Genomic DNA, 27,983 nt, shown 5'->3' with positions numbered 1-27,983 from the left:
AATGATAAAGATATGTTTATTGACATATCCATCAGTGCGGACTCCAATGCAATTAACCATGCAAATTATCCAAGACAAGAGTAGATCATAGTTCCAGTGCTTTTTTTTTTTTAACTGAACAAAACGTTACAGATGAAAAGATTGCGGAGGTATTCCATAATCCTCATGTCTCTTATTATATACACTGTGGGGGTCTGCATTAACGGGACATTACCGTGTTAGACACACAACTTGTAATTGTAACAAGGACGATCATTGACACAGGTAGAATCGCTTTGAGTACACCATCCCAAAATTTGTCATGTGATATGAACCCAGTCTTGGGGACTTCGTTTTGACACACTAGCTCTATTGCAGTGTGTCCATAAAGAGGTAATCTAATATATATATATATATCATATACTTAAACCAGAGAAAGTGAATTCTGATAAAACCACAAATGTGTGGCGATTTCTTAAAAAAACAGATGGTGGAAGAGTTAAGATTTGTCTTGTTTTTGGAGAAAGAAAATGAACAAACAAACAGATATGGCAGTAAAATCAATATCCAAACGTTAAGGCACTAGGTGGGCCAAATGCTACACCTGTTTAGTCTTCTACAAATAATTTACAATTCAAACAGTGCAGTTTTACATTTGTTAACTTAATGTTTTCCTTTTGAACCATTTATCTATGAATCAATGTAAGGCAATACATTACAAAAAAAAAAAAAAAAAAAATGGAAAAAAAATATTACAATGTACCAAATAAACAAAAAAAATCAATTAAGTTTCAGGACTCCTATATGCCATTACAATGGAATATTCCTTATGGCTTGGAGCAATAAAAATAATTATAATAAAAATAATGCATAGATTTAAATGATGATCTTGCATGCTCCTCACTCAATACTCAAAACATCTAATACTTGTGTCCCAATACTCCCTCCCAAACCTGATAAGTGACTCGCAGAGTGATAAGAATAAAGGCAAAAGGGCCAGAGACGTTAGATGAAGGCATCGGTCATTTTTCTTTTCATTTCTTTTTTCTTGAAGCTGAAAACAGATGTATGCTTGCATTTAGCTCGAGTATCCGTCAGGTGGGGAAAGAAATTACACAAAATAAGATATTTATTTTCCACCCCTGAGACACAAACCTCTCACTGCAGATCTGAAATCCCTGTATGACAGTACCTTAAACCAAACACACAACCACAGGAGTCCCAGCAAAACCCCCAGTTTACCTTCCGGTTTCCATCAGAACTGTCATATGATATGAAACACAGAATGGCTCCAATGACATGAGTCCGTCTCTAAATCGCTGCACAGTCCACGTTTAGTTCCAGACAAGTGTGCCATCTTCTGGTAGGAATGGAGAGCTGCAAGTTTGCTGAGTTGGATGGTGGGTTTTCTCTTGAAGAAAGGCCTCTGTATGTCCACGATGCCTTGTGTCTGACTGACATGTGTTGCAATTCTCCAGCGCTGTGTTTTTTTTTATTTTTATACTTTTTTTCATTCTAATGAATTTTCTACGTAATACAGGTTTCTCCGTTTTTGAGGATGAGGAACGGTTCAGATGGTTAGCTGAAAGAAAGAATAGAGACAGGTGTCCAGTGAAAGGAAGAAAGAAACATCTCAAAGTCGGTTAGTAACCCAATCTGAGTCCACACAGCAGGAAAGCTCGTTTACAGACACAGCTACACCGTTAACACCTTTGCTTCATGTTCGACAGGTTTTTAAAAAAATCCTTAATGTGGATCATTCTGACCAGAATTGTACAGTAAGTCTAAATAGTTAGTTACTGAACCCAACAACACATTAGTGCCAATTAGAAAAACAAGAATCCACAGTGTCACCTGGAAAGGACCCAGGAGTCAACCAACCAACCAACCAACCAATCAGGAAGTGTCTCGTGTTAGAAGCACCCGGCAACACAATTAATAAATAGACAAGTTTAATGCTGGAGACAAAAGTCGTAAAAAAAAAGAAAAAAAAAGATCAACACTTTCTGAAGAAGTTCCTGTCAACAAGTGCTGGATGTTGTGTCTGCTGCTTGGAGGCTGGACTGCGCTCTGCTACAACACAGGAGACAAACAGCAGGTCATGTGACTGACTCGACCACATCGCAGCCCTCCAGACGGAATAAGATGTCTGACCTCAGCACACCCTCACTCTACGGCCAATATAACAGTGCTTGTATGTAGGTCATGCAGTTAGCTACAGCTATTTGAACACAGAGACTGAAAAAAAAACATATTTATATGTAACCAGAGGGAAAATATAATTAGAGACAGTTCAAAAGCACAGAAATTGTCAAGTTACCTCAGCTTTCCTGTATTGCTTTTAGGGTTCCTGCGGAAGGACTGGTTTGGTCCGGAGCGAGTGGACATGGAACGAGGAGAGGCTCTTGAAAAAGTAGATGGCGGGGTCTTGGGAATCTTCTTTCCCAGGTGACCAATCCATTTCTTCTGCTCGTCTTGTGTCAGGGCGAGCAGGAGCATGTCCCGGGCAGAGGTCACATCGTAGTTTACTGTAGAGGGGGGGGAGGTGACGTGGAGGAGACACGTCAAAGCACGGATATGACATCAAAGCTCTAACAAACAAAACTGATACATTTCAGTGTTTTTTTTGGTCCAATCTTTAGTTTAAAACATTAAAAGAACCAGTATATATATTTTTTTCATTTGTGCAACAAAAAACGGTCAAATTATAAATGTCCTATCAGGATATATTGAATTATATAAGATCTTATTGACAATTTGTTGGATTCATGTTTAAGTTAAATTGAATTTAAAAAACATCTTTCTCAAACTAACTGCCTTAATTTTATGCCCAACAGGTGGAAGATAAATGCATAATTCATACATCTTACATTTTAAAACTATTATTTAAGCAATGTTGAAAGCGGCAGGAAATCTTAAACATTAATATTCAATGACAAGAGTGCCGGCTGTTTACCTTTGCAAGGAGCAATAACATCCTCCTTTTTGTCGAGATGGTCCTTGTGGCACTTGACGTGGCAGCGGCGACACTCCAGGGCCGGAGGCGGCTTGAAGACGTGCCACAGCGGCTTGGAGCAGGCCTCACAGTTTGAAGGGAAGTGATATAGCGTAGGGATGAACTCGTGACCTTTGTGTGGGAAACAGTTGGTCTTGTCGCCCTGAGGGACCGCCTCCATTTCCGCGTCCTTCCTGCACTCCCCCTCGTTGGCATACAGAATCTGCAGACAAGAGAAAAAGGACAGCTCGTCAGAAACCCGGACTTTAAATATGCCTTTCTGAGGCTGAGCGGAAAGAAAATTGGACATCAGATTTAGTAGCGGAAAGAGAAACGACAGAGAGACGACACCAGCACAGGAAAGAGCCTCGTACCTGGAATATCCTTGGAATCTCTTCGGTCTCAGCCCGGTACACGTCTCCTTGAGTGACTGGTCTCACATGAAATAGTTTACTGCACAAGAACACACATAATTAGCAATTACACATAAGAAAATCTGTCAGAACTTCTGACCTGTAAGGACAGGCCGTGAAACATTACCTTTGTTTTGTTGAGGTACGCATATGACAAGGACAGGAACAAAAAATACTTACTCTATATCTAGTACCATCGAAGGGTTGGACAACTCCTTATCCTGCTCGTCATTGTAGAACAGAATCTTCTTACTGCTCACCACCACATACTGCAAAGGTTAAAGCACATTAAAATAAAAGGTTGAGATTGCCCAAGGCGAGAGCAACATAACATAACACATGAACTGTCAAATCAACACAATATACCTGTTTCTTCCATCCGTATCTTTTGATATTAGCACGATTAGGAATGGACAGCCAACCCTCCAGTCTGGATTCTGAAAAGCAGCCCAGATGTAGAAACAGTTAGAAATCAATGCAATGTGATTAAAAAACACTGGCCAAGCAGTGATTCAATCCAAACTCAACTGGGGAGGGAAAAAAGTAGACAAAAGTAATTGTTGCATAACACCAGGCGAATCCCTGATGGAGTTCTGCCAGCGTTAAGGAAAATGCACTGGAGTAGGTGACAAGAAAGGAATTTAGATGCTGCTACTACACACTCCCCATGCTGGAGGGAAATATTAGAGAATATTAGACATAGATCCAACTTCTTGCAGCATGTTAACAGAGCATGGGAAATCTTATATACGAACATAATCATGTTAAAAGTGTTATAATAGTTTAGCAGCAGGAATTTGTGCCAATTATCTTCAGATAAGCTTGATCACTCACTCCTTCAAAAGAAACAAACAGATTATTTGGTGTTAAATTATAATTTCCAAATGCATGCAGCTGGAACAACACAAGCTAAACAGGAGCAGTGAACTAACAGGGGCTTGTCTGCTAAATGTGAGGCTGTGAGGGAGCTCTCCTAAACGAGCAGCGCTTCCGGGTGAACATGCCGACAGATATATAAAAACAATAAGAGTGTTAAGTGTTTGAAGCACACAGTGCCGTGAATTAAAAAAAAACACTTTCAGTTTCAAGACACGTTTTGAAAGGCGCTGAGAGTGATGTGCTTTAAACTTCACACAGGGTGGAGTCAGCAACCGCTCATCTGCTGTGGTTACTTCACTGTTAGGGCGGAAGTTGTCATGAAGCCAATTCACCGCCAGCATTTGTCATTTAACATCCTGTCAATGTTAGTGGATAAATTTGGTGGATCAGAATGCTTCGGCAGCTTCTAAATATCATTTATGAGTCACTCTGTAAGACTTCTTTCAAAAGTGTTTCATGAATCCCCCCCCCCCGATCAGAGATGCTTCTGTCACCTCTGGTAAAAAGAGAGAACTAAGGAAAGTCAGGGGCAAAAAAGAAAGACGAACACACGACAGCTGCAGCACAGGCCAGGCAAACGGAGCTCGTCCACTCAGTTACTCACAGAGGGAAAGGAATAGAAGTTACAAAGATAAGAAGAGCAAGGAGAACCAACTGGACATGAGGGGAATAAAGAGAGAATTGTTTAACCACAGAGAGCAGCAGCAAAACATGAAAATAGACCTAGAACAAGATACGTTCATATTCAGTTAGATTTTGTTTTAGGAAAAGATGGAATTACCCTCATGGGTTTTGTGCATATGGCAGTAAGAAGACCGGCTGGGCTTGAATAAATCTATGATCATCTCAGCTTTCAAAATGCGAATATTTACCGAAAGGAAGCATCTTAAAGATTTGTTTGTCTTTTATCCTGTTTGCATATAGTACAACCTGCATTGACCAAGACTCAATACATCAAGATCTAACAAAATAAAAGTTTACCAGACTATATAACTGGCATATGAAGTACGATATTTTAAAAATAAACAAAAAATAATATGAATTATTTCTACATTAAGGGGAATCCTGTGTCTTTGGTGTTAATACCAGAAGCAGTTTGCCTGAGCTGTGACCTTACCTGCGATGTTGCTGTCCGTCTCATCTGTTTGCAAACTGGTGACACTGGAGTTTTCCATGCGCAGTTGCAGGTCGTTCAGTTTCTCCCTCAGCTGCTCGATATCGCTCTCCTTGCTGTCCAACTGCATCTGGAGCTCGTTGCGATACGTAGATTCTTCTACAAGTTGCTGTTGGTGCGAGATGAAGATATTTGGGTTGTAAAGAATGTAAAAAGAACCGACAGGAGCCACCAGCAACCTGAGATGTTCACTTACCGCCTGCATCTCGCTCAACTCCTTCTGATACTTGATGGCCATGTGGTTGAACTTGTCCTTCTCCTGGCTAAGCTCCGCCTGGAGTTTGCGGTGCTCTTTCTCCTTCTTCCGCAGGTCGGCAGTACTGCCCTTTTTCTTCTGGTCCAGCTTCATGTCCTTGCGATTCAGGATCTCTGCCAGCTTGTTTACCGCCTGATGGATTCAAGTAGATATATCAGCCACCATTCTCCACTTGCGTTAGCAGTGTTCCCCGTCTGAGTGAGACGGTTCATCTTTACCTGAATCTTCAGTGTGCGCTCTGTGTTGAGCACCTTCTCATAGTTAGCCCTGATTGTAATTGTAATCTCCTCCTTCTGGGCTGCATACTCTGTGAAGGAAAAGGGAGTCAGCCAAGTACAACATGGCAGGAAGACGTAAAAGGTAATCACTGGGCTCCCACTGCTTCTTTAACATCAAATTCTAGTACTTGTCAGGAAATATCTCTGAACAATTCCCTCTAATTCAATACGCAAACATCATGAAAATTCAGACAGTGGCATTTAACCACTAAGTACAAAATATAATTTTTAATTGGTGAATTAAACATTTTCTGTGTGTGTTCTGTGTATCAAAGGGAAAGTACCTTCTTCCTGAGTACTAAGCTTCTCATTCAAATCAGTCTTCTCTTTGCTGAGGTGCTCCACATCTTTGGTCAGAGTTTTATTGGATTCCTCAAGCTGCGCAGAAACATGAAAGTAGAAAAAAAAAATATATTAATATTTCATCTGACCTCAAAGAACAGAATATTGTTGTCATGGTGAAGGGGGACGATAAACTACTTTAGGTTTCGCTCACCCGTGTTATGGTTCCCTCCTTTTCCACAATCTCCTGTTTATGTCTGGTCAACGCCTTCTTGTTCTCCTGACTGAGCTCGAAGTACTGTTCCTCCTGCAGAGCCCGGGCAAGCTGCTCTGACTCGGCCTTGGTCACGGTCAGATCTAGCTGGGCAGACAGGGAGTCCCTTTGTGCAAGATAAGAGAGATTTATTTTGTTAAATAAAACAGGAGATATTATACATGAACAAAACACGACATTAACACATTAGCTGGTCAATAATCAATATTGGGATACTGGAATTAATTCTTTAGAATTCAGTTTCTTACCTTTCACCACACAGATCCTGCACCTTTTTGTGAGCGTCTTGTACCTGCCGGTTCCTTTCTTCAATCTCCTCTTTGAGTTCCTTGACCTGAGTTTTGTAAAGCGTCTGAAAGAGGACAGAGATAAATAAGAACATGGATTTCACACTGAATAAGTGTAGGTTTCATATCTGAAAAGGGCAGATGTGGGGTTTTATACTCACAGAAAAATACTGTTCGGCCTCCAGCTGGTCCTGAAGTTCCCTCATCTGTCCCTCGTTGCCTCTGTATTGTCTGTATCAACAAAAACATGGAGGTGCATAATTTTCTTTTCTTCATTAAATCCATGTTTCTGGCTAATTTGACACACTCATAAATAGGACCACTTCCAAAACAAGACTCTTATCCGGGCAAACAGAGCTGGCTACTAAGTCAGCCTCTGTAGTAAATGCAACAAGCAGCACAACAAGCAGCACTGGCTGCTGTGCTCGCCAGGGGATTAGCAACGGAGTGGACTCAAAAACCTTAATCCTGCGGTGTAAACGCAGTCACAGACCAGCTTTGGCATAGTCACCCCCTAAGCTGGAATAATAGCACTTATTTGAAAATAACACGCAATTGTAGGGCAATTTACACCTTGACTTCCAAAGAGCATTACTGGGCAGTGCAACGATAACAAAGCGTAATAATTCCTGGCTGCAGATACTGTTAGTTTGTTTGAGAGTAAAAATTAAGAAGCACAACTGCTTCAAATGTTCCTATTTTCCAAGAAAACACAACATGAGGTATTAGTCTATTGTATGCACATAAGACATTGTCTTGAGTGATGTAAGTAGTGGATGGCCAATAAAGTGCAGTATTTAATGGGACCATACGAATTAATTGAATCTAACTAGAATTTGTTTGATCTATTTAATTCAAAATCACTCACTTGGTCAACTGTGCCAGCTGGAACTCCAGCGAGCGTTTGCTCTCTAGGGCCGAGTTGATCTCCTGTTTGAGCTGCTTCTCTGAAACCCTGAGGCGATCCACATCCTGCATGCGGCTCTTCCACTCGTTCTGAGCTTGGACACGTTTGCTCGACTCCTGCTCTACCTGCATCCGCAGATTCTTCACCTGGAGAAACAACAAAACAGAGGTAAGATATCACATGCAAACCAAAGCTTCACAAATCACACATCTTTATTTGATCTAACTGAATATTAGAAAAGGACTGTTAGTTTGAGAAGGATTACTCACATCATCTTCCAGCCTTTCCTTTTGCTTCATCAGCTGCTCCATCTTCTGCACAGACTGCTTAAGGTCAAACTCAAGCATTGAGCACTGCTTCTCCACCTCCACTACCCGGCTCTCAGCTCTCATTCTCGATCCATTCTCCTCAGACATCTTCACCTGGACAGCTAGAGAAGCAAAATGAAAAACAAAGAGTCAACTCTTTCCTGCTGTCAGCTGAAAGAATATCACGCAAATTTAACACCTCGTATGAACATTTCAATGCTCTCTACACTTGGTAAACCTGAATTCAGCCCCAAAAATGCATCTTTCTAATATGTAACAGATCTGACAACGAAGAACAAGAAAGGGCAAGAACACTATGTGACAATTTGTAAAAAAGAAAATTCACTTGGTTTTTTTCCACCATGTGTATTCCGGGCTCTGTTTCAAAAGAACCTGGTTTTAACATTCAAATAATTCCAGATTTACTGATGAAATCTGTACACAGACAAAGACTCCTGGATTCCATCAAACATTAAGTGGAAAGTAAGAAATCACCTGGACAGATCATCATTATATTGTCAAAAAGAGTCCAGCATTAATATGCAATGAGGCAGTGTCCTGACATGCTGACTGACTACTTGAATTCCTCGCACCTCTACCGCCCCTGGAGGGGAATCTGATGCAAGTGCAGGAAAGAAAAACAAGGCAGGAAGAGGCTGATGGTGTGAGGAAGAAGTCGAATAAACTGAAAGGTGGAAAGTAAAATAAAAAAGAGATAGAAGATAAAACAGGATGGTAGAGAAAAAAGCATGTTGTAAAAACAGCGAGTAGGGCATGCTCTGACATCGGACTGGCATACCATTCATGGCAGCTGATTTGGCTTCTTCGATAGACTCATATTTGTCAGTGAGCTGAGCTCGCGTCACCCGGTGCTCAGTCTGCTCCTGCTCCAGACGCTGCTGCAAGGTCTTGAGTTTATAGTTCAGTTCGATCTCCAGGTTGTTCTTCTCCTGCAGGGCGAGAACCAGGCAAACAACATGAAGCAAAGGCAGCACACCAAGTGTACAGGGTAGAAGCATGTTTATACAATGCATAAATACTAATGCTTTTAGTGTAGTCGTGTAGTAAAGTATACCTTCTCCAGGTTATTGCTCCTCTCTTGGGCCTGTTTACGTTCTGTCTCCACTTTAGAGACGCTGAGCTTCAAGTTTCTGTTATCCTCTTGCAGTCCTGCCATCCTCGCTTTGAATGAAAGATAAAGACAAACAATCAGAATCATGGTCTTCACTATATGAGCATCTATTTGTTTTAACCAGCTATTCAGATATTTCAAAGGTGTCTCATACTTAATTCACATTCTGTTTGATAAAGGAAAATTACTCCATTATACTTAGATCTTTTCTATATTATAGTATTATCAAACTCTTGTTTCCCTTTAGAAGCTAAATGGCCGACAGATAAATCAGAGATGGGTTCGGCTGCGGCGTGTGTTGTCAGTGCTTGTCTGACAAGCGCTGGAGATTGAAATCTGGTTTATTTTCAATATACGGAATTTGTGCAGCTTTCTCAAATGTCTGAATTAGGGTGAGGTTATAAGAGTGATTTGGAACAAGCCTGAAATGGTTTAAAACATTTTTCCTGAAGGTTGATACATCTCTTTTTTCAGTGAGTCTGGGTTTTACACTTTCCCTCTGTTGTGACCAACATTAAATCAAATTTCACAATATAAAACCCTACAACTGTTAGTTTTTTAGCCAATGTTTTTGACATGTTAAGATCACATATGTCAGTGCCATCCTTTGTGTGTCAATATGTCACCTTGCAGCTCCCTGATCTCCTCAGACCCCTGGCTGTAGTTCCTCCTCTCAGAGTCCAGCGTGCTCTGAAGAAGCATGAGCTCCTTCTCCAGCTGCGCCTTCTCTCCGTCCCCTGAGCGGCTCCTCTCCTGCAGATCACGGTTCAAACTCTCCAGCTGGCTCATCGACTTTGCCACCTCGGTGTGGCTCTTCCTCAGCCTCGCCGCCGTGTCAGACTCCGCACGCAGCAGGTCGTTGGCCTCCTCCAGCTGCAAATCAAATACAAAGAGTCAGAGGAAATAAAGTTTTGTGCTCCCCTACTCCATGGTGTGTGTGTCTGTGTGTGTGTGTCTCAGTGTGTGCTGTACCTGACTCTGCAACTGGGCGATCTTGTCATTCGAGGCCTGCGAGTTCTGGCTGATCTTCCTCATATCTTCGAGCTGCTCCTTCAAAGTTGATACTATTCAAAAACACAGGAAATTAATAAGACAGGGAAAGCAACAAATCCCTGATATTATGTGACAGATTATCACGTCTTCAATTCTAACAGTTTATAGTCTGTTATCCCACTTAGTGCTAACTTCTGTAGCAAGTCAATGGGAAATCTAATCACATCAGGATACCCAATAACCCATGTGGGGCAAATATCTTGGCCACATCAAATGGACTGAACCACTGCTTCACTCTGCAATTACACTTTAATTGCAAAGTGTCTGAATCATCAATCAGCGGCACCTCATTATCTTTACCCTCATTCTCCAAATTGCGTCTCTTCTCTGCGTCCTGGTCAGCTTTTCTTTGGTACTCTGTGAATCTGTGCTGCAGCATGATCTTGTCCTTCTCCAGCAGAGAAATGCCGGCCTCTGAACTCTTCCTCTGGTTTGCCTGTGGTGAAGAAACGACAGAGCAGTTGTCATATGAGAGGAACAAACCACTCCTCAATCCGGCCTCTGATTTGTAACGTATTCAACTTAATTTCATTACTAAAACGTAAAAACTTGATATGTATATAACTGTAAAGCAACCAATGTCATGACATTATAATCAAGACATAAAGAGAAATGGTGTCAAATTAACCTCTTCATCCAGTTCTTTCATGATCTTCTCGATCTTGGTGTTCGATGTCCTAAGAAGAGCAGAGTTAGACAAAAATTTAAATACATGTAATGTCTCTTCACACACACCACAGACTGTAGAGGTTACATGGAACTTAAATAATGTACATAGCTGCGTGCAGAAGTCTGGTTTTAACTTGTCTCCGGGAATATGCTGTTTGTTTATGTAATCAGCAGCGTTTTTTGTGTATGATTAAATGACACGTTTCATACCTGCACTTCTGCTCCAGCTCATCCTTCAGCTGCATCTCACTGTGGAGCTGCTCCTCCAGATGGTAGATCCGTTTCTGCAGGTTTTCCAGCTAAACAGAAACATGTCATTTGAATGCATGAGATGGGATGGAAAATTGGCAGATTTTCTGTATTTTGAGATTTATTTAAAAAAAAAAATTGTGGTCTTCTACTCACATGCGCCTTCTCTTCCTTTGTGGAGCTGCTACGTTTATCACCGGTCTTTGTGGCGGTGCCGCGCAAAAGGCTGAAAAAATAACACTTTTTATGGGTATCAAACTAAAACTCTTTGTCAAAGTAAAAACCTAAAACTGACACTATTTCTACAAAAATTTAAAAAGTATCGTAATCATGAACACAGAGTGCAGTGGGGCAGACTTACTGCTGATTGCTGTAGTAGGTGAAGCCTACAAAGGGGAGCTGGTTGCCCACAAAGGCCTTTGGTATTGGAAAGGTCTCCTCCTCTCCTCTATCCTCCTCAATGTCATCAAAGTTACTGGTGTCAACGTCACTGCTCAGTTCAGGCACCACTGGAGCAGCCGCTGCACGTGGCACAAGGAAATGGTAGGTTCATGATGATGCAGTAAAAAGGGCCATCGCATTTCATCATGTTACTATGTGGTGAAGACGCAGTCCATAAGTCAAAGGGCTCAAATGAGTGAGAACAGCAGTAGAATGAGACGATAATATAAATCAGATCAATTAACTATCAAAATGTATCAGTCTCAACCTTTTAAAAATCATAGATTTAAACTTATATTGTCACATTAGGCCATTAAATGCTTTTGTTTTCTTTTTTTTCCTCTCACACCAACACACATCTCTTTTTATTATATTTGCTTTATTTTCAGGGTCATACCTGGCAGAAATGAAAGACAGAATCCAGTGAGTTATATTGGATCACAGATTTCTTTTGAAACTCTCTTTAAAACAAAGCAAGGCAGCCAGCTTGCAGAGCTGATCAGCCAGTGGAACAACAGGAGGAGGGCGAACACCAAAGTGCTGACTTCAGCCTAGTAGAGTATTAAATATAAAGCCACCGAAGGACCGACTCCTGCTACTGGATTTAGCCCTGCATTTCTAATCTCTCTCTCTCTGCTCCAGTGTCAATCCCAGCGCATTAACATTTGCATTGAGCTACTTCCCCTTTTGTTGGCCCCAAAAATGCTGCACTGCCAGGAATCACGTTTAGTCTTGGATAGGATGCTGAATGAATGGCTCGTCTACAAGAATTTCCTGCAACTGTCTGCAGTAGGTCAAATGGAAAACATGGTCGCTGGCTACACAGTTGCAATAACAAAGAGCAGACTGCAAACTGAAATGGAAGGTGTGAAATTAATCTGTCATCTCAGCAGTGAAAAGGAACTTACTCTCTCTGATGTTCTCCCATGTCCATTGGTCATTCTTGAAGAAGGGATGCCTCTTGATCTCATCTACACCGTTACGGCCAAGCCGGACTTCCCTAAAGGGGTTAAGAGGACAAATTGAAAAAGGAGCAGCTTCTATCGTAGTATGAATATTTCTTTCAAGATTCTTTCAACAGACACTCCTCTACACCAGAAAACACTTGACCACAGAGGGTTTACAGATAAGGACCCTCTTCATGATCCATTTCTGGTTTTGTGGTTCTCTGACCTGTCAGTCAGGAAAGCGCAGATGAGATTCTTGGCATCGTTGGAGATGTCGCTGACTTCAGGGAAGGTCAGGGCATTCTTGTGGTTCATAATTTTGCTGTAGGTCCCGACCAGTGAGTCGGCATAGAATGGTGTGTCGCCTGTGCACAGCATGAGATAAACAAGAGCCAGTGGTTACTGATGTTTCTACAGGAAATTCAATAAAGCACAAACTTATCATTTATAAAGACCAAATCTTCATATTGTGGGTAAGATGTATGATTGGTATAACAACTACAGCTTGAGCATGATTATAAGGGTTAAATGATTTCCACTAACGCTATCTATGTTTAAAAAAATTTGGCAATACTTCTTAAGATGTTGTTATCAAACCCTTATGACAAAGAAATGTAATGAGGCTTGATATTTTACAATTTAACCATTAACTTTACTAAAATAACTAAAAAGAAAACGAATACAACCAAATGTATTGAACTTTAATTTAGAAAATGTTTTTTTTCCTGACTTAGTAAACTTTTCGGCAAATTGTTAATTTTATAAAATAAAACTTTGCATATCACTGCATATCATCAAACATCAACAGCGATACTGATATGATTGAGGAAGGCTCATATCAAACGATACATCAGTGGAGCTCTAATAACCGCAAATCGTTGCATTTTTCGGGAAATACTTACCAACTAGCATTTCGTACAGGAACACTCCCACCGACCACCAGTCGCACTCTCTGCCGTAGTATCCATCTCCTCCTTGGGATTTCAGTACCTCGGGGGAAATGTAGTCTGGAGTTCCCACTGCTGTGTCACATCGTACCATTCCATCCTGAGGAAAGAAGAGAAATTCAAAACGATCTTTATACAAGTCCCTCAATGTAATCATTCAAAAAGAGGAAAAATATGAATGATAAGCAACCTAATCATAATGACTTGAATTCATGGACTTTAAATATATTTCGTCAATGTAATGTGAGGGAAACTGATAGTGATACCTTGTTCATTTTCATGCAGGTCCCAAAGTCCGCCAGTTTCAAGTGGCCTGCTTTGTCCAGCAACATGTTATCAGGCTTCACGTCCCTGCAGAGGCAAAAAATAAAGTGATGAACGAATATAAATACATCAAACTCAAGCATATCACAAGAAAACTGAAGTACTATGCAGGTTTGTATGTGTGCAGTTAAGAATGACTTGAGGGAACCATTAAACAAACGCAGCTCTCCAAATCATGACTGTGCGAAGGTGCTACACTGCAGCGATAGGTCACATGTAATGAGGTATGAAAGGAGCTGGGAATTGAGCGAGGGGAATTTATGTCTTTGTGAAATTTCTTTTCGCAACAACTTTCGGCAAGCTAATGGGAAAACAGCAGAGAACTATTTAATACATCTGTCACGGTGTGAGTTTTCCACCGCTGCAGCTGTGCAAAGAACTCAGTGTGAAGAATAATATTAGTAACCATTTAATAAAAAAGGAATAAAATATTGTATCCCTGTTGTATATTGAAATAAAGTGGCGTCATCCAGTGCAGAGAGATTTATTCCCCTAGCAGGTCAGAGATATTAAAGATCTAGAGTCAGCATCATGGAACTAAGCTGAACAGAAACAACTCTAATAGACCATTTCAATCTTAAAAATCATTATTGAAAGAAATCAACATTTACAGGAACTACAACTCATTTTAAAGCCTACGACTGGTTTGAGATTCAAATGGAGAAGTGTTTCCTTTTTGTTTTAGTTAATCAAATTCTGAGAAAAATAGCTCAAGTCGATGGATTCTCCGTTTTGAAAAGTAGTAATGTATCATACAAAAGCTATAATGTAGAGAACAATAGTCAGTACACCACCTGCTAGCATAAATGCTAAAGTCTTTGTCCCTGGACTACTTCCTGTTTTTAAATAAGTTAACACCAAACCCACATCCTACTGCATATCTCACAGTTGTCAAGGACCAAAACAGATAAATGATCCCAGACATTTGCTTTGGACAAGGTTTCAGGAGCTGTTCCAAACAGACAATAAAAACTGAAGAATTGCCTGACAGAGGTAAAGCACATCTGCTCTAGTAGAAATTTATCACATTGATTGCAGCCAATTTAAAGAACTAGCCAACAAATAGGCAGAAGTTTTCGAATATATATATTTTTCAGCGGCTTCATGGGGCAAGAGAAAGGTAGACTCGCAAACTCTCTCAAATTCTTTGATATTCAGCTGAACTCCTGGCGTACATGTGTGCACCACCCAGGTATAAAAACAAACATCCTGCAGGACACACTTGCAGATAAGGAGAAGTTGAATTATTACCTGTGAATAAATCCCATCGAGTGGATTCCATCGAGAGCCAGCACCACCTCCGCTGTGTAAAAGCGGGCCCACTTCTCGGGGACGTCATAGTTGCTCATCAAGTTAACCAAATCGCCACCGGGCATGTACTCCATAACCATGTAGAGGTAGCGATCATCTTGGAAAGCAAAAAAGAGCTGTGGAATAAAAAAAAGAAGATATTATTAGAGAAAAACAATTCATACCTCAAACGAGCATTTAACTGTAAACTCACATGGAACTGGATTAATGTGTGTGTGTGTGCTGCATCACATAAAATAACAAATCCTACCTGCACCACCCATCCGCTGCTGGCGAACGCCATGATGTCCCTCTCCTCCCAGAAGAAAGCAGAATCCGATCTCTTGATCATCTCAAACTTGCTGAGCAGCTTCATGGCGTATACTTTGCATGTGGCTTTGTGTCTTACCTAAGAAAAGAACGCAAATCAAGTCAGTGTTGCTCAAGATATTCTCACAAACTTAAGGTGAGCAGAGAATAAGAAATATATTGTTTTTCAGAAATTTAAATATATTAAGTGCATTAGAAGTCCATAGATGCAGTGTTATTTGACAAACAACCAAATTCAAAATATGGCTTACTTACCAATTGCACCTCTCCAAACGCACCTCTCCCAATAACTTTAACCACCTCATAGTCTACAGCTTTCATGCGTAGATCACGGATTTTACTTATAGTTTCCTTATCTGACAAATGGCAGAAAAAACAAGCAAAGGCAGATGTTAAAGAAAATTGAATTTATGTAGGGAACAACGCTGTGACCTCTAAAAGACGTCTTGTGCACTGAAGCATCGCGGCCACAGCTATAGTTCACAATAATCAATGACATCCAGTTGATACAGCATAATATGCCTGAGGGAACTTGCAGATTGTTCTTATTTACATTTTAACAGTGTTTATGGGTTATCTGTTAAATGCAATATCACTCTCACTCACTGCCACCCTGTTTTCATTATCTAACATTAGGGTGTCATGCTAACATGTGGCAGAGGATGACTTTCATAAGAACTTCCAGTAGGCTGGCAAACAGAAAAAGCTGACCGAGCCTCTGCACAGCTGAGAAATGTCGCTCAAGCAAAGTTTGTTTCTTGCTGAGAGTTGGCCTCTCCCTGATTGAACAATGTTGGTTCCCTGAGGGGAGACACTATTCAGTGTTCACCCAAATTTGGTCATAGCTGGATGAGAGGGATAATTTTTCGATTCACATGGGTCATAACTGGCACAGGAAAACATGGAAAAGGGGAGTTGTGCGGGGGCATCCAAGTTCAATTGATCTAAAAATAAAAAGCGAGCCATGTGCTATTAGGATAAGAACATTGGAGAGTGAGTCATTTCCACTGTGTGCAGAGGTTCCCGGGATCGTGATCCCTACTGAAATCATGCCAGAGGACCGAAAAGACACACAACCCTTGTTTACAAATGGTACAAATGGGATTTCATGTTGCTTTTTCAGATAACATACTGTATGTACATGTATTAGTGTGTGTGTGGGGGGTGGAGGAGGATTATTTCTAGCAGGTCGCAGCAGATATACAGTAGAGCAATCAGCTGATACATTCAGGGTGCAAAGCATGTATGGAGTAAAGAATTGAGACGGAAGAGCCCCTCGGGCTGTGCATGCAACTGAGGTCCAGTGTCTCACAGGACAAGCCAGTCCATTAGTCCATATCCATCAATGCATTTATCACACGTGGGTGCTACACACAAAAGTTCACTAGCCAGAAAATTGAGGAGATGCCTAATGGCAGTTTTTGCCCAAAGGTTTAGGAGCTTGAGATTATATTTCAGATACAGCTCTCTGGGGTTTAGTTTTATCCTGCAACTAATAAAATGATTATAACAAGGTAAAAATAAATCAAATCCAAATAAAATGATATTATCATATTACAATCTGGATTGTATAGCAAATAAATACATGTTTACAAAAGGCATGTTCATAAATTGAATGTGTATCTGCCGTTATTATGCACACTGGAGCCCAACTGATCAATCGGTTGGCCAATGAAAATTGGCCAAAACAGACATATTAGCATCTCTGTTTTATATGACAATGCAGAAATGATGTGTATCTATTTTATGAGATTTACAGATTTTCTTATTTTACAAGATTTAGGTTCATTTTCTTAATTCTAAAGTTTTATATAAAATATCAAGGCTCAATCACTTTTTTTATCATCAGGGTCGATATATATCTGTACTGGACATTTTTACTCCCAAATATCAGTATCAACTTCGACTCCCAAAGATTCATATTAATGTCATAATGGCAGTTTAGTTTATTCAAGTTTTCTATGTGGAATTTGGGGAAATCAAATCCATACATCGTCGAGATAAAACACTAGCTCTTTGCCGCAACCTCAGACATGCAGAGAATGTTTCAATTTCAAAGATCTGTGATGTAAAGATAGATTTCCCTCACTCTGTCGTCAAATCATACGTTTTGTTTTGTCTAAAACATAGTTATGGGGGTTTCCCCGTCTGTGGACACTGAAAAAGAGAAGCCATAGCGATAGGCACCATGTGGGTCACCAGCCATTTATGAAAGCCCCTTTGTTGGGGACACTAAGCAGCAGACACCTATTGTGTCCAAGCCTACAGAGAGGCAGTGACCCAAAACGGCCTTCTTCTCTGAGCCTAGCCTTACACCCACATGTAACAGGGGTCTGCAAACACAAATGGTTAAAAAGTGAAAGACACGGCGAGATCAGGACGTAAGGAGAAAGCATGTGAGCTACTTACATCTATTCAAGAAGTTGTCAATGCTCTTGTTTTTCCTCAGGGCAGGAAAGTCAAGGTCATACACCAGTGCATCCAAGCCGTCCTGAGGGGAGAGGAGAAAGGTTAATAAACAAAGCTGCTCCAGCTTCATCCCACACTTCATGTAAAATGAACAGTGCCCTGTAGAACCGCTCTGAGTGTAGACTTTCAAACAAATGGAGCTGTGGGACTCCAGCCTGGATTACATTACTAAAGACTAGGAGGGTTTTAGCTTATTACAAATACACCGATTTTAGTCCTAATGTAAGCATGCCAGGTTTTTAAGTGAGTAATAACAGATCTACTGAAGGATTTTTCAAAACCTTGTTGTTTATTGAAATGAGCTTCAAATTATGTCTAGCATGACATCTGACATGGACAGCACTAAGATTTATGTATGGTAACATTTAAAAAAGCTTAAATAAGCTGAAGGGATATCTGAAGCACTCTTCTGTGTTTCTGCAAGAAAACTTAAGCATCTACTATATAACAATAATAGAAATACATATCTGCACTCTGAAGAGAGATTTTAAGACGTGAATATGTCCAAAGATTTGGGTCAGAACATTCGTCAGACGAAGGAAATACGTAACATAAAATTCCACTGCGTAGAGTTTGTGTTTACAACACATTGCCAGCTGCCCTCATCACCAAAGCTCTTCAATCTCATCGTCATCAAGTTGACACCTTCATGCGAGTCCTTTATGTGTATGGCTCCTCTTTTTAATCCTGAAATATTTGTGTTCTTTTGTTTTAGCTGTTTTGCATGTCACGAGTAAGAAACGTCATCAACACACCCACTTCTCAAGAAATGTTCCTGCTCAGCTGTATATTATCACATGGGCTCACTCAGACATTGTACAAGGGGGGTTGAGAGGTAATACTGAAGAGAATGACTTTTGTGTTCTCTTGATACATTCAGGAAAATATGCGTAGTATGTCTGAAAGCAGCAAAAGTTGGCTCATAAAGCACATGTATGCTGAGAAAAATCGATTTTTCAGTGCTTGAGTCAGATACTGAGAGCTGCATTCCATCAGCAACACTACTACAAACCCAAGAATCCAGTAGGAAAGCATGGACACTGTGAAAAGGAGGTTGCTTCACATTAGTGCTCCAGTTTTTTTTTCTGTCCCTGGAAGATTATAAACACCCACCAGTCATTCTGGCTGGATGACGAGACGCTGCGTTTCCCACCCTGGTCTCAAAGTTTCTAATAAAAGCAGCTGGTGAAACTAAGTAGCTTTTGATGACTGAGGCATCGGGGTGGTGCCTTAGAATAACCATACAGTGAGCTCAACTGTGTGACTTTACAATACACAGCTGCAACACCCACTGCAGTTACAGGAGCTACTCCCGTCTTGACAATGTCTGACCCTCATTTGAATCCCTTTCATGACTGGACCAGTACCTCCTCTGTGAACTGTAAGAACAGGGTTAAGGATGATGGTGTTGTTGAATGAAACTGAAAAAGGGCCAATGCATAAATACCCATATGACAGTTACATTACTGGCATTTCAAGACTTGTAAACAAACATACATAGTACAAGCTATCTTGCCTCAGGCTAGGCAGGAGCGTAAGGATTTAATATAATCTTCCATAATCCAGAATGGCTGAAACAAGACAGGCACACAAACACTTGAACTTAAAATACTGTTATGGATTCAAGTGGGAGTGAGCTACGTGTTGAAAATGTGCATTTCTGACTCTGTTTCAAGTAGCCTACAGATTTCTTCAAGACTCCTGCTATGGCTGAGTTACCAAACAAATGACTCAAGTTACCCATAAATTACATAAGAAAAATGTATTTCATTTGTTGACATCAGCCGTCATGTGTTGCCTCACTATTATTGGAATCCTGTCAGTCCTGTACTGTGAATGATCTATGAAATAATCTCGTGTTTCTTTTGCATCTCTGAGCAAAACAATGCTGACACATGGTGAATCAGCAGCTCAGACGAGGCGAGGAATCCTCTTAAGTAACTCTGCTGCTCCTGCTCAGCAGAGGTCAGGACCATACAACCCCCCCCCCTCTATGAGACATGAAAGAAGCAGACGCCCTCCGGGATGGGTGGAACTAGGGGGGAAAGGCAGGTGGGAGGGAACAAAGTAAAAAATTGGAGGTGAAGAATAGCTGGTGGGACAACAAGAGCGATGTAGACATTCAAGTAGACAGAATTTGGAAAATGAATAAGAGGATTGCTGAGCTGAGAGCCATCATCTGCTCAGCTTGAAAGAAAACAAGAAAAAAAAAACTTTAAATTGACTTTCAGGAGGGAGCATTTACACAAGACAGACCATGTGCAGGGAGAGAAAAGGGGCCTTGTTGGCCACACAGTATCCAGCCAGCCTGCACTGGAAAAAAAAACGCTGAAGAACCGAGTCCTTCAGGACCCTAATCACAAGGCTCTGTGCTCAGCAATGCACGTTTGCATAACTTCCTGCCGCAGAGAACTCTGGACAGCCACAGCAACATTCCTTAACAGGACTGTACACGTCAGAGAGCTATTTTAGGTATGTGGCCAAACAAGTTCTCAACAAAAAGTGAAGGAAGGGAGAGTAAAAAAAACTATCCCAAGTACAGAGTCACACATAGTGAGACTTATTTTCAATCAGTACCAGTGGTTAACACTGACGGAAAGGAGAGGGGAGTGGAGAGCGGGTGCATGTGGGGCTGGCTCGTCCAAATGTAGAACAAATGAAGGAAAAAACAAAGATGCTCGGAAGGAACGCATGCTGAAACACAAGTGTTACAAAACAGCCAGGTGTTTAAAAAAAACACAGTGTTGCATAAAATAGGACATAGCTGAGAAAAGAAGTTAACAGAAAGAAGAAATAGAAGACTATATCAGTAATTTAAAGTAGTAACAGTGCATCTCTGTTGTGGTGTATAGTGTCTATCCTTTTAGAAACAGGGGTCACGTGAAAATAACAGGGACATTTGTGTTAAGCGATACAGAGGTGGTAGGAGTGAAAAATACAGATACTATCCTCTGATTGAGACACTGTCTATAATGTTTGTGATGGTAAAATATACAAAAATAATCCTGATAAAATGATCAAGTTCGAGAGTCCCTCTTGGCCAAATCCAGCACGTATACCTGACCACGATTCATGCAAAATGCCAATTTATTGCTCACTGAATTCAGACAACTGTAACGTGTACCTGAATGCCTCACACATATGTATCTGCATTGTCAAGAGTGTCCTTTATTTGTTTGTACATCTGCTTTGTTTAAATCACTATATGCACACACAGAAGCAGGATCATCATATTCAATAAAAGACGTACATTACCTCTGGTGACTGATTTACGATCATTGCAGCTGTTTGGGTTTAGCTATCAAACCACTCTCAGCCCCAGGCTACGCTAACAAATATGTCAGTAACTGACACTTGCAAAGTTCTTCCTCAGCAAGTAATTGAGATATATTTCCAGAGGTGAAACTGTTCCTTAATGCGTATTTCTACTGCAGCTCTGAAATTTCCAATGGCTCAGGGGTTTGTCTGAGTCTGTTTTCCACACAAACAGTAGAAAAAAAATGCATCAATGATTAAAATATGCAGAAGAAAATGGAAAAATGCAATAATAGTGCAGAAAACCACCAATGATCTAAATCTGAATGCATGTGGCTCTAATCTCTGGGCAATGAGATAACCTCTTCCAATTTAAATTTGCCTCGAGTCAATGAGGCGAGAGCATATGACAGTCTATCAAATTTAAAGAGTCAGCATAAGCAAGGAACGCACACAGTAGTCTCACAACTTACGAGAGAAGGAGTAAAACCGTGCATATGATTCACTCATTGCAACAAGCACTGGGCGGTAGCAGTCCACAGGCTATGTTTCATTATGTGGCAGTCTTGGGGAAAAAAATAGCTGTGAAAACAAACCAGAGCTCGCTGGGCTCCATGTTATCCTATTTCTGCTGATGCTGCTTCAAGCAGAGGGCGACACATCCCAGGGATTACTAAATAATAACCTGAAAAAACATCTCATCGCCCCCGTTAATGAAATGTGGTAAATATTTTTTTGTTTTAATGTATAGTTACACAACACACACAAAGCCAGTGGTTGACATTACATACGGCAATTATTTCTTTAAACTTCAGTGGAGAGAAATCCACACAACACACAAGCTCTTTTCCAGACATTAAAAGGTCTGAGTTAAAATTTCCATGGGAGTCTCAGCCACATCATCCCTTTCTGCATGCCAGCACACGGCATGTGGACTGGCCTGAGTCGAGCCCCACTTCTCACTTCCTCTTCTGCCACCTCTTCAAGACAATATGCTTTCCACATGTGAGCAAATGCGCAGACAGCCGTTCGGTTCACCATGCAAATAGAGGCAGGTCCATGGAAGGCTGCAAATGTGATCATACAAACCAATGAAGCCATTCAAAGCAGAAATACCACATTGCTTCCTCGCTACTAACTTTCATGGACGACTTTAGGTACAAGTAGAAATCTAGGAGGAATACATGTCCATGTGCTCTGGAATTTATTTATGTGGTACATTCTGGAAGCCACCAGTGATGGTTTCACTTGTGTATCTGTAACTAAGCAATCGGTCCAGACTCCTTTTGCACACTCCTGCTGTGCTACATAATATCTACTGACAGGAAATCCCACTTACCTAGAAGGACTTCATAACTAACAACTCCACTGGATAAGCGGCAGTGACAGTGAACCCAGGGGTGGCAAAACAAGGGCATTCCATTGAGTCCCAGTGAGTGAGAGCCACTGTCACAAACGCTTTCATGTCAGGATATAATTGAGTTATTTCAACAGCGGAGAGCACTCACGTGTTTCCACTGACTGAGCTCTGGCTTCTCAAGTTTAGAGAAAAAAAAAAAAAACTCTTGCTGTCTTGCCTGCGCTGCCCACGATTTATGAGCTCACCCCTGCAAATGAGCATCTTATTAAAACTTCGACTCCAGTTCACTTCTACCATCTTTACTGGACAGGGGTCGCAGAGTCGACTGTAATTGGGACAAATCTAACTGGCATTGTAGCCCTTAAGAAATGAGACAAAAAAGGGCAGGAGACTGGAAAGGTCAATTGGTGAATCAAAGAAAAAAGCATTCAGCTATAAAAAGACTTGATCATTTTCTTGTTTGCATTCCTGCACATAATCAGTCAGTTGAAGGAACGCAGAGCTACAAACGACTCGGCCAATTGTTGTTCTCAAAGCTGAATAGCTGAGGAGAGAGGTTTAACGACTGGCAGGCCCAAACCTTTTGGACAAAAGGGAATTACTACATGCCGACTACAAACATTTCCTCTCAAGATGCTTGGGGAGTTTCATATTTAAGACAGTTAACTACAGATTATACATAGCTTGTAACCCATTTCGAGGAAGATGATCCAACACAATGAATATGCACTTTTCAGAGTAACTTTAGTCTTGCAGGATGTAGCTGTGAGAAAGGCCTGTTGGGTGCATCCAAGATTCCACTGAGCTTTCAAGTCAGTGTCCCCTGGCTTTATTACAAAGGTTATTTATCTCAGTTATCATAAATTTGTCTCTGTGCACAAGCGGAGTGAATAACTACCTATGCTAATCCTTAACGTAGCATTTAGGTCATGGTCTTTTTCATTAAGAACAAATAGAGGAGGAGATGAATGGACTGCAGTGACATAACTCCCTGGAAGGTAAATCCACCTAAAATTGTATGGCATGCTTTATTAAAAGATCACACGACTATGGTAGAGAAGTTCTATGCAGTACACAACTATACAAGTTTTAACATAGAAACCCACCAGTGTGGTCCTTCAAAGAATAATAATTTCACATCTCATGGTAACTTAATGACCAAATATGTCTACATGAGATTATACGATATGACTTTATTAAATCTTACGTAGGTTATATATCAAAACTACTGCATGCATGATGTAAAATATGATGCAGTGTCAACACTCCTGACTGACTGAGATAACTCGCTCCAGCAGAGGGATATATACACTATAGCTGTTAAAGTGCAGACAACACCTAGCAGGTAAGGCTTTTCCAGTAAAGGCAAAGGTCACTGACACAAGGGCAGGGACTCAACAAAGGCAACGGAGGATTGATTGTACTCTGACTGTTAGCACACTGAATATGAATATATGCAAGTCAAAAAGGAATTGATCAATCTGAAGGCTGAATTCGAGGCAGTAGTGACTGAAGACTGCCCTTCTTCCTGTCAGTCACATTTATAGACCCTGGTTTTGCTACATGATGGTTTCCTTTGAATATCGAAACTCTTGAAAATTGAGCTAAATTAGCTTCTTATAACCGTAACTGTAAAATGCAACCGCAACAGTATTTTAATGGCACTCAGCACCATTAATTTGTTAGCAACACATAAACACTGTAATGTACTGCAATGAACTTCAATCAATCACCACAGATAGCGTGTGATGAAATCTCATCTGAGTGGTAATGACTGGCATGTGTTGACCTACAAAACATGCATTAATAGCACAGTTGTTTCCACTCACAACTTTGAAACTGTAATAACTAATTTTGCCTTTTTTGCAATTTCAGCAATAATAAGACTACACACCCTAACATGTAAATGCAGCATTCACACAGTCAATCACTGTCTACAAATGTGGTTTACTGGCCTTGCAGTTTCCTGTAATTACCCTTATTACAGATTCGGAGTCCAAATAGCAGATGAAAGAGGGATCAAAACCCAGAGAGACTAATGTACCCCAAGTGTCAAAGTAAGAACAAAGACTGTGCCAGGAAGCCTTTATATTTTTTCAAATAGGAGGCAAAGCCCTTGCAAAACAAGTTCAAACATATCAACTCAAACATGCTAATTTACCAAATGATAAACAGACTGTGCCACATTAGGATCAAGTGCAAAACGCAAACAGGAAATTCTGTTCTGTGTTTTCGCCGGCGCACCATTTCCACCATGCTCACTCCAGACACATCAATGGGTAGAATTATTTGATGGTGGTTACTGACGGCTGCCAACAGTAAGACATACATGGGCAACGCTCAGTCCCTTTATGTCAGTGAGCATTCACATCACAATGTCAGGAATTCTGTCTGTTCAGATTGGCTCTTAGAAGCCTGTCTGGAGCCCAATGATTGGAGAAGGGGCAGCCCATCCAGATAAGGCACTCTTCTCCACCAGCAGGATTTATTCTCTGGGTGCAGATAAGGGCGACAGGGCTGGAATACGGTGCTCGATAGGCCAGCTCACAGCTGAGTGGTAAGGTGCAGGCCATGTGTCGCCGGCACACAACACAGGCCGGGGTTCTGTGGGAAAAAGTGTAAACCCTAACAGTGCCTTACTTAGGACACAAAGCATCGGCAGCTCGGGACCCAGGTACAGAAACATGGCCAGTAAAAGGGTTGTATTGTGCATTCTGATGGAACCTATTACTCATAGCCAAGCATGCTGGCTGCTTTATGAGTTAAATGTCCTGATTCATAGCCTTCAGAAACATGAGTCTTCAGTCCACATAATTTTGGTTTATGGGTAGAGAGCAGAGCCCACACCCAGCTACCTCAGAGATGCCTGCCTGCTCTCAACTCTCCCCAGACGTGCAGAATGGCTTTGGGACACACATGGAACTCCAGGCCGGTCAAAGACAAGAGGTTATTTGATTAGCATGGAATTTTATTAAGCTGTGGGTGGGGTTGCATGGTGGCAGAGAGCGCCTCAGCAAAAGGCCTCCATTCATTGATCAGGGGGAGATTGCAGAGAGGGGGTTGGGGGGTGGGGGAGAGGAACAACACCCTTGTGTGTGTGGCTGCCAACAGGAACAGTCCCCACAGCTTTTTGCCATTAAAAATGCAGAACGTGTGCACTTTTAGGTGAGTTTAATTGGACCTTTTTCTGCAACAGAATGGGAGGTCACGGAGACTAAGCAAGTTTTGCTTTTCAAAAGCCAGCTATCTCCAGGAAGCTAAACACAAACACTCCACATTGGGTGGGTGGGTGGGTGGGGTTTTAGGGTAAGCCCCCTTCCCAAAACAGACTGCTATCCCAATATCCCTTTGCCTGCTACCATGTCCCATACCATACAGTTAAGATAGAGGAATTAATAATTGAGGGAGTATGACCTTATGTGCACAACACCCAGCAATTACAGTGAAACTACTGTACACACAGATCACATCCCTTCCGTGTTTGAGCATTGAAACTCAGGTGAAAACTGAGTCATACCTGCAAACGTAAAATGTAAATGCCAAAGATAACTTCCTATCCATCCATCCTTTTGGCTTAATCACCCAATACATCAGCAAGCCACCGCTCTGATGAGTCACTTGGAGCCCGATCCTTGAGAAAACACTCAGTGGCAGTGTCGCCCAAGCTGAGAGGCTCATGATATCAACAAACACTTGACACAACAACAACATTCCCCTCGGCGTCCACTCCACAGTGAGTCAGTTCCTGGGATTGCCGCCACCGCCGCGTAAAATAAAACCCATGAAGGTGTTGCTGTGGGGGTTTAGCACGTGGCAGGAGCAGCCCTCCTCCCTCAGACAGGAGAGTCACTTGTGAGTTCTTCCGTCTGTAGACAGGAAGCAGACTCCAGCCAACAGGTGTATACTGATGCAGCTGGGGTGGGTGGGGGGGTACAGGCTACAACAGGCTGGCATGGCAGCCCTTTAGTTTTAAATGAGGCTTCAATAAGAAAATGTAGACATAATAACACACCTAACCACCCACTTCCTTATTTCTGCAAAGCCACATCAGTGACGACACAAGCCCTCATCAGTGGCAGAAGTTGATCAGACTTCATGGCACGATTTGTTTTACCTGGACTGAACCAAAGTGTGTGTGTGTGTGTGTGTGTGTGTGTCTGTGTGTGTCAGTGTGAAGAAGGGATGCACGGTTGCCATCTGTCCTTCATATTCAGTTACCACTGCTTCTACATGTGTTAATCTCCTGAAGTGCAGCCAGGTTCTCAAGGAGTGACAGCACATGAGTGTTGTTGAATAACAAGCCCATTGCTGGCAATTACAGTTTCATTGTTTATGGCTGTGAGTGGATCTGACTGTATGGAAAATTAGTTTTTTTCAAAGTGATGCTTGTGTTCTGTTCTCATACCCTCACATGTTATACACATACATGAAGCTGGAGTTAAGCATGTGAGCCAAAATGGCCTGTGGGAGTCTTACACACGTCTTCAGTGACAACGACTTGTTGGTCTCGGAAAAAAGAATCTCTGCTCCAAGGAGTAGACTGACCCCGAATGGCTGCCTCGCTAGCTACCTAGCCGGCTAGCAAGCAACAAACTTACCAGAAGACAATCCGTGTTTATTTCCGACTTGGGGTCCTTCAACATGGCATCGATTTTCTCGAATCGAGCCTCCATACTGTCCCCGGGGGATTTTTTGGCTGTCATCCTGAGTCCCGGTCTGTTTTCTAGGGGGGGTGCTCACGAACAAACACAGCCCGGTGGCGAGGCAGAGGGCTGGCTAGCTAGCGTTAGCTTTAGCAGCCAGCGGTAGCTAGCTAGCCAAATGTTCCTTTTCTTCGGGTGAACTTCGCTCCGCCGCTTCACAGAAAACACATTGTTCTCCCGGAGCTCGCACACACGATGAAACGCTGGAGGTTGCGCTGAATATACAAAAGCCACATGTTGGGCGTCGAAAAGAGGGTTTTTCCTCCACCAAAAAACCCTCCCACACCCCCGGTACGAGCGACAAAACAACTTCAGAAGCAAAAACGATGAAGGGCAGATTAGTCAGCCTCCGCAGGATGCCACCGGGGATCAGAGCTTCAAATGTTGCTGCATCCGAACAAAAGCCAGTTAAAAAGTTAGTCCGGCCCCCCCTCCGAGGAGCTGTGTCAGTCCGGGCCGGTTCCCATCCCGGAGCCAGGCCGCTGCACACGAACCAATCTGACAGCTCACAAGTAGAAGTGCTGCGGGGGAAAAAACTTCTGCTTCTTCCAAAATTTCGATCGGTGTAACCGAGGGCTCGTAGCGGCGTTTAGACGGCTGTTCCCCCCGCTGCTGCCCGGGCGCTGTTCCCGGTGGTCGGCTGGTTCCCCCTCCGAGCTGCTCGGTCCCTCAGGTCCAACACTCACAGGTCAGGTTCTGATTTGTTTCGGAGAAGAGAAAAAAAAAACAGCAGACGGTGCCCGATTTTCTCCCACAGCCCGACCAACATGTCCGCCTTCCTG

At 41.8% G+C, this 27,983-nt stretch overlaps 1 protein-coding gene across 1 annotated transcript; it reads right to left on the bottom strand.

Moving 5' to 3' along the window:
* Window positions 1–27,983, bottom strand: rock1 (Rho-associated, coiled-coil containing protein kinase 1). Its single transcript, XM_061084677.1, has 33 exons — window positions 27,097–27,983; window positions 17,824–17,905; window positions 15,670–15,770; window positions 15,356–15,493; window positions 15,046–15,221; window positions 13,737–13,821; window positions 13,426–13,570; window positions 12,750–12,888; window positions 12,485–12,576; window positions 11,497–11,656; window positions 11,292–11,361; window positions 11,097–11,185; window positions 10,846–10,894; window positions 10,518–10,653; window positions 10,137–10,228; window positions 9,791–10,037; window positions 9,108–9,214; window positions 8,832–8,982; window positions 7,994–8,154; window positions 7,686–7,870; window positions 6,979–7,048; window positions 6,779–6,882; window positions 6,471–6,636; window positions 6,259–6,352; window positions 5,915–6,003; window positions 5,637–5,828; window positions 5,384–5,549; window positions 3,754–3,824; window positions 3,568–3,656; window positions 3,349–3,427; window positions 2,936–3,197; window positions 2,300–2,507; window positions 1–1,561 (listed from the first exon to the last, which is right to left on the bottom strand). The coding sequence occupies exons 1-33, from the start codon at window positions 27,199–27,201 to the stop codon at window positions 1,558–1,560; spliced, it is 4,104 nt and encodes a 1,367-aa protein (XP_060940660.1). The 5' UTR covers window positions 27,202–27,983; the 3' UTR covers window positions 1–1,557.

This window comes from Limanda limanda, chromosome 13 (genome assembly GCF_963576545.1).
Source record: "Limanda limanda chromosome 13, fLimLim1.1, whole genome shotgun sequence".
NCBI classification, from domain to species: domain Eukaryota; kingdom Metazoa; phylum Chordata; class Actinopteri; order Pleuronectiformes; family Pleuronectidae; genus Limanda; species Limanda limanda.
The sequence above is the reverse complement of the archived record's forward strand: the minus strand, read 5'-3'. Positions and strand labels throughout refer to the sequence as shown.

What these genes read in the sequence shown, in the direction of transcription:
- rock1 (XM_061084677.1), bottom strand. Translation starts at nt 27,201, where the DNA reads ATGACAGCCAAAAAATCCCCCGGGGACAGTATGGAGGCTCGATTCGAG. An exon ending in CAGCTGGCACAGTTGACCAA is followed by an intron (nt 7,049 to 7,685) that starts GTGAGTGATTTT and finishes TTGTTGATACAG; the next exon opens with ACAATACAGAGGCAACGAGG. An exon ending in AGGAGGGAACCATAACACGG is followed by an intron (nt 6,353 to 6,470) that starts GTGAGCGAAACC and finishes GTTTCTGCGCAG; the next exon opens with CTTGAGGAATCCAATAAAAC.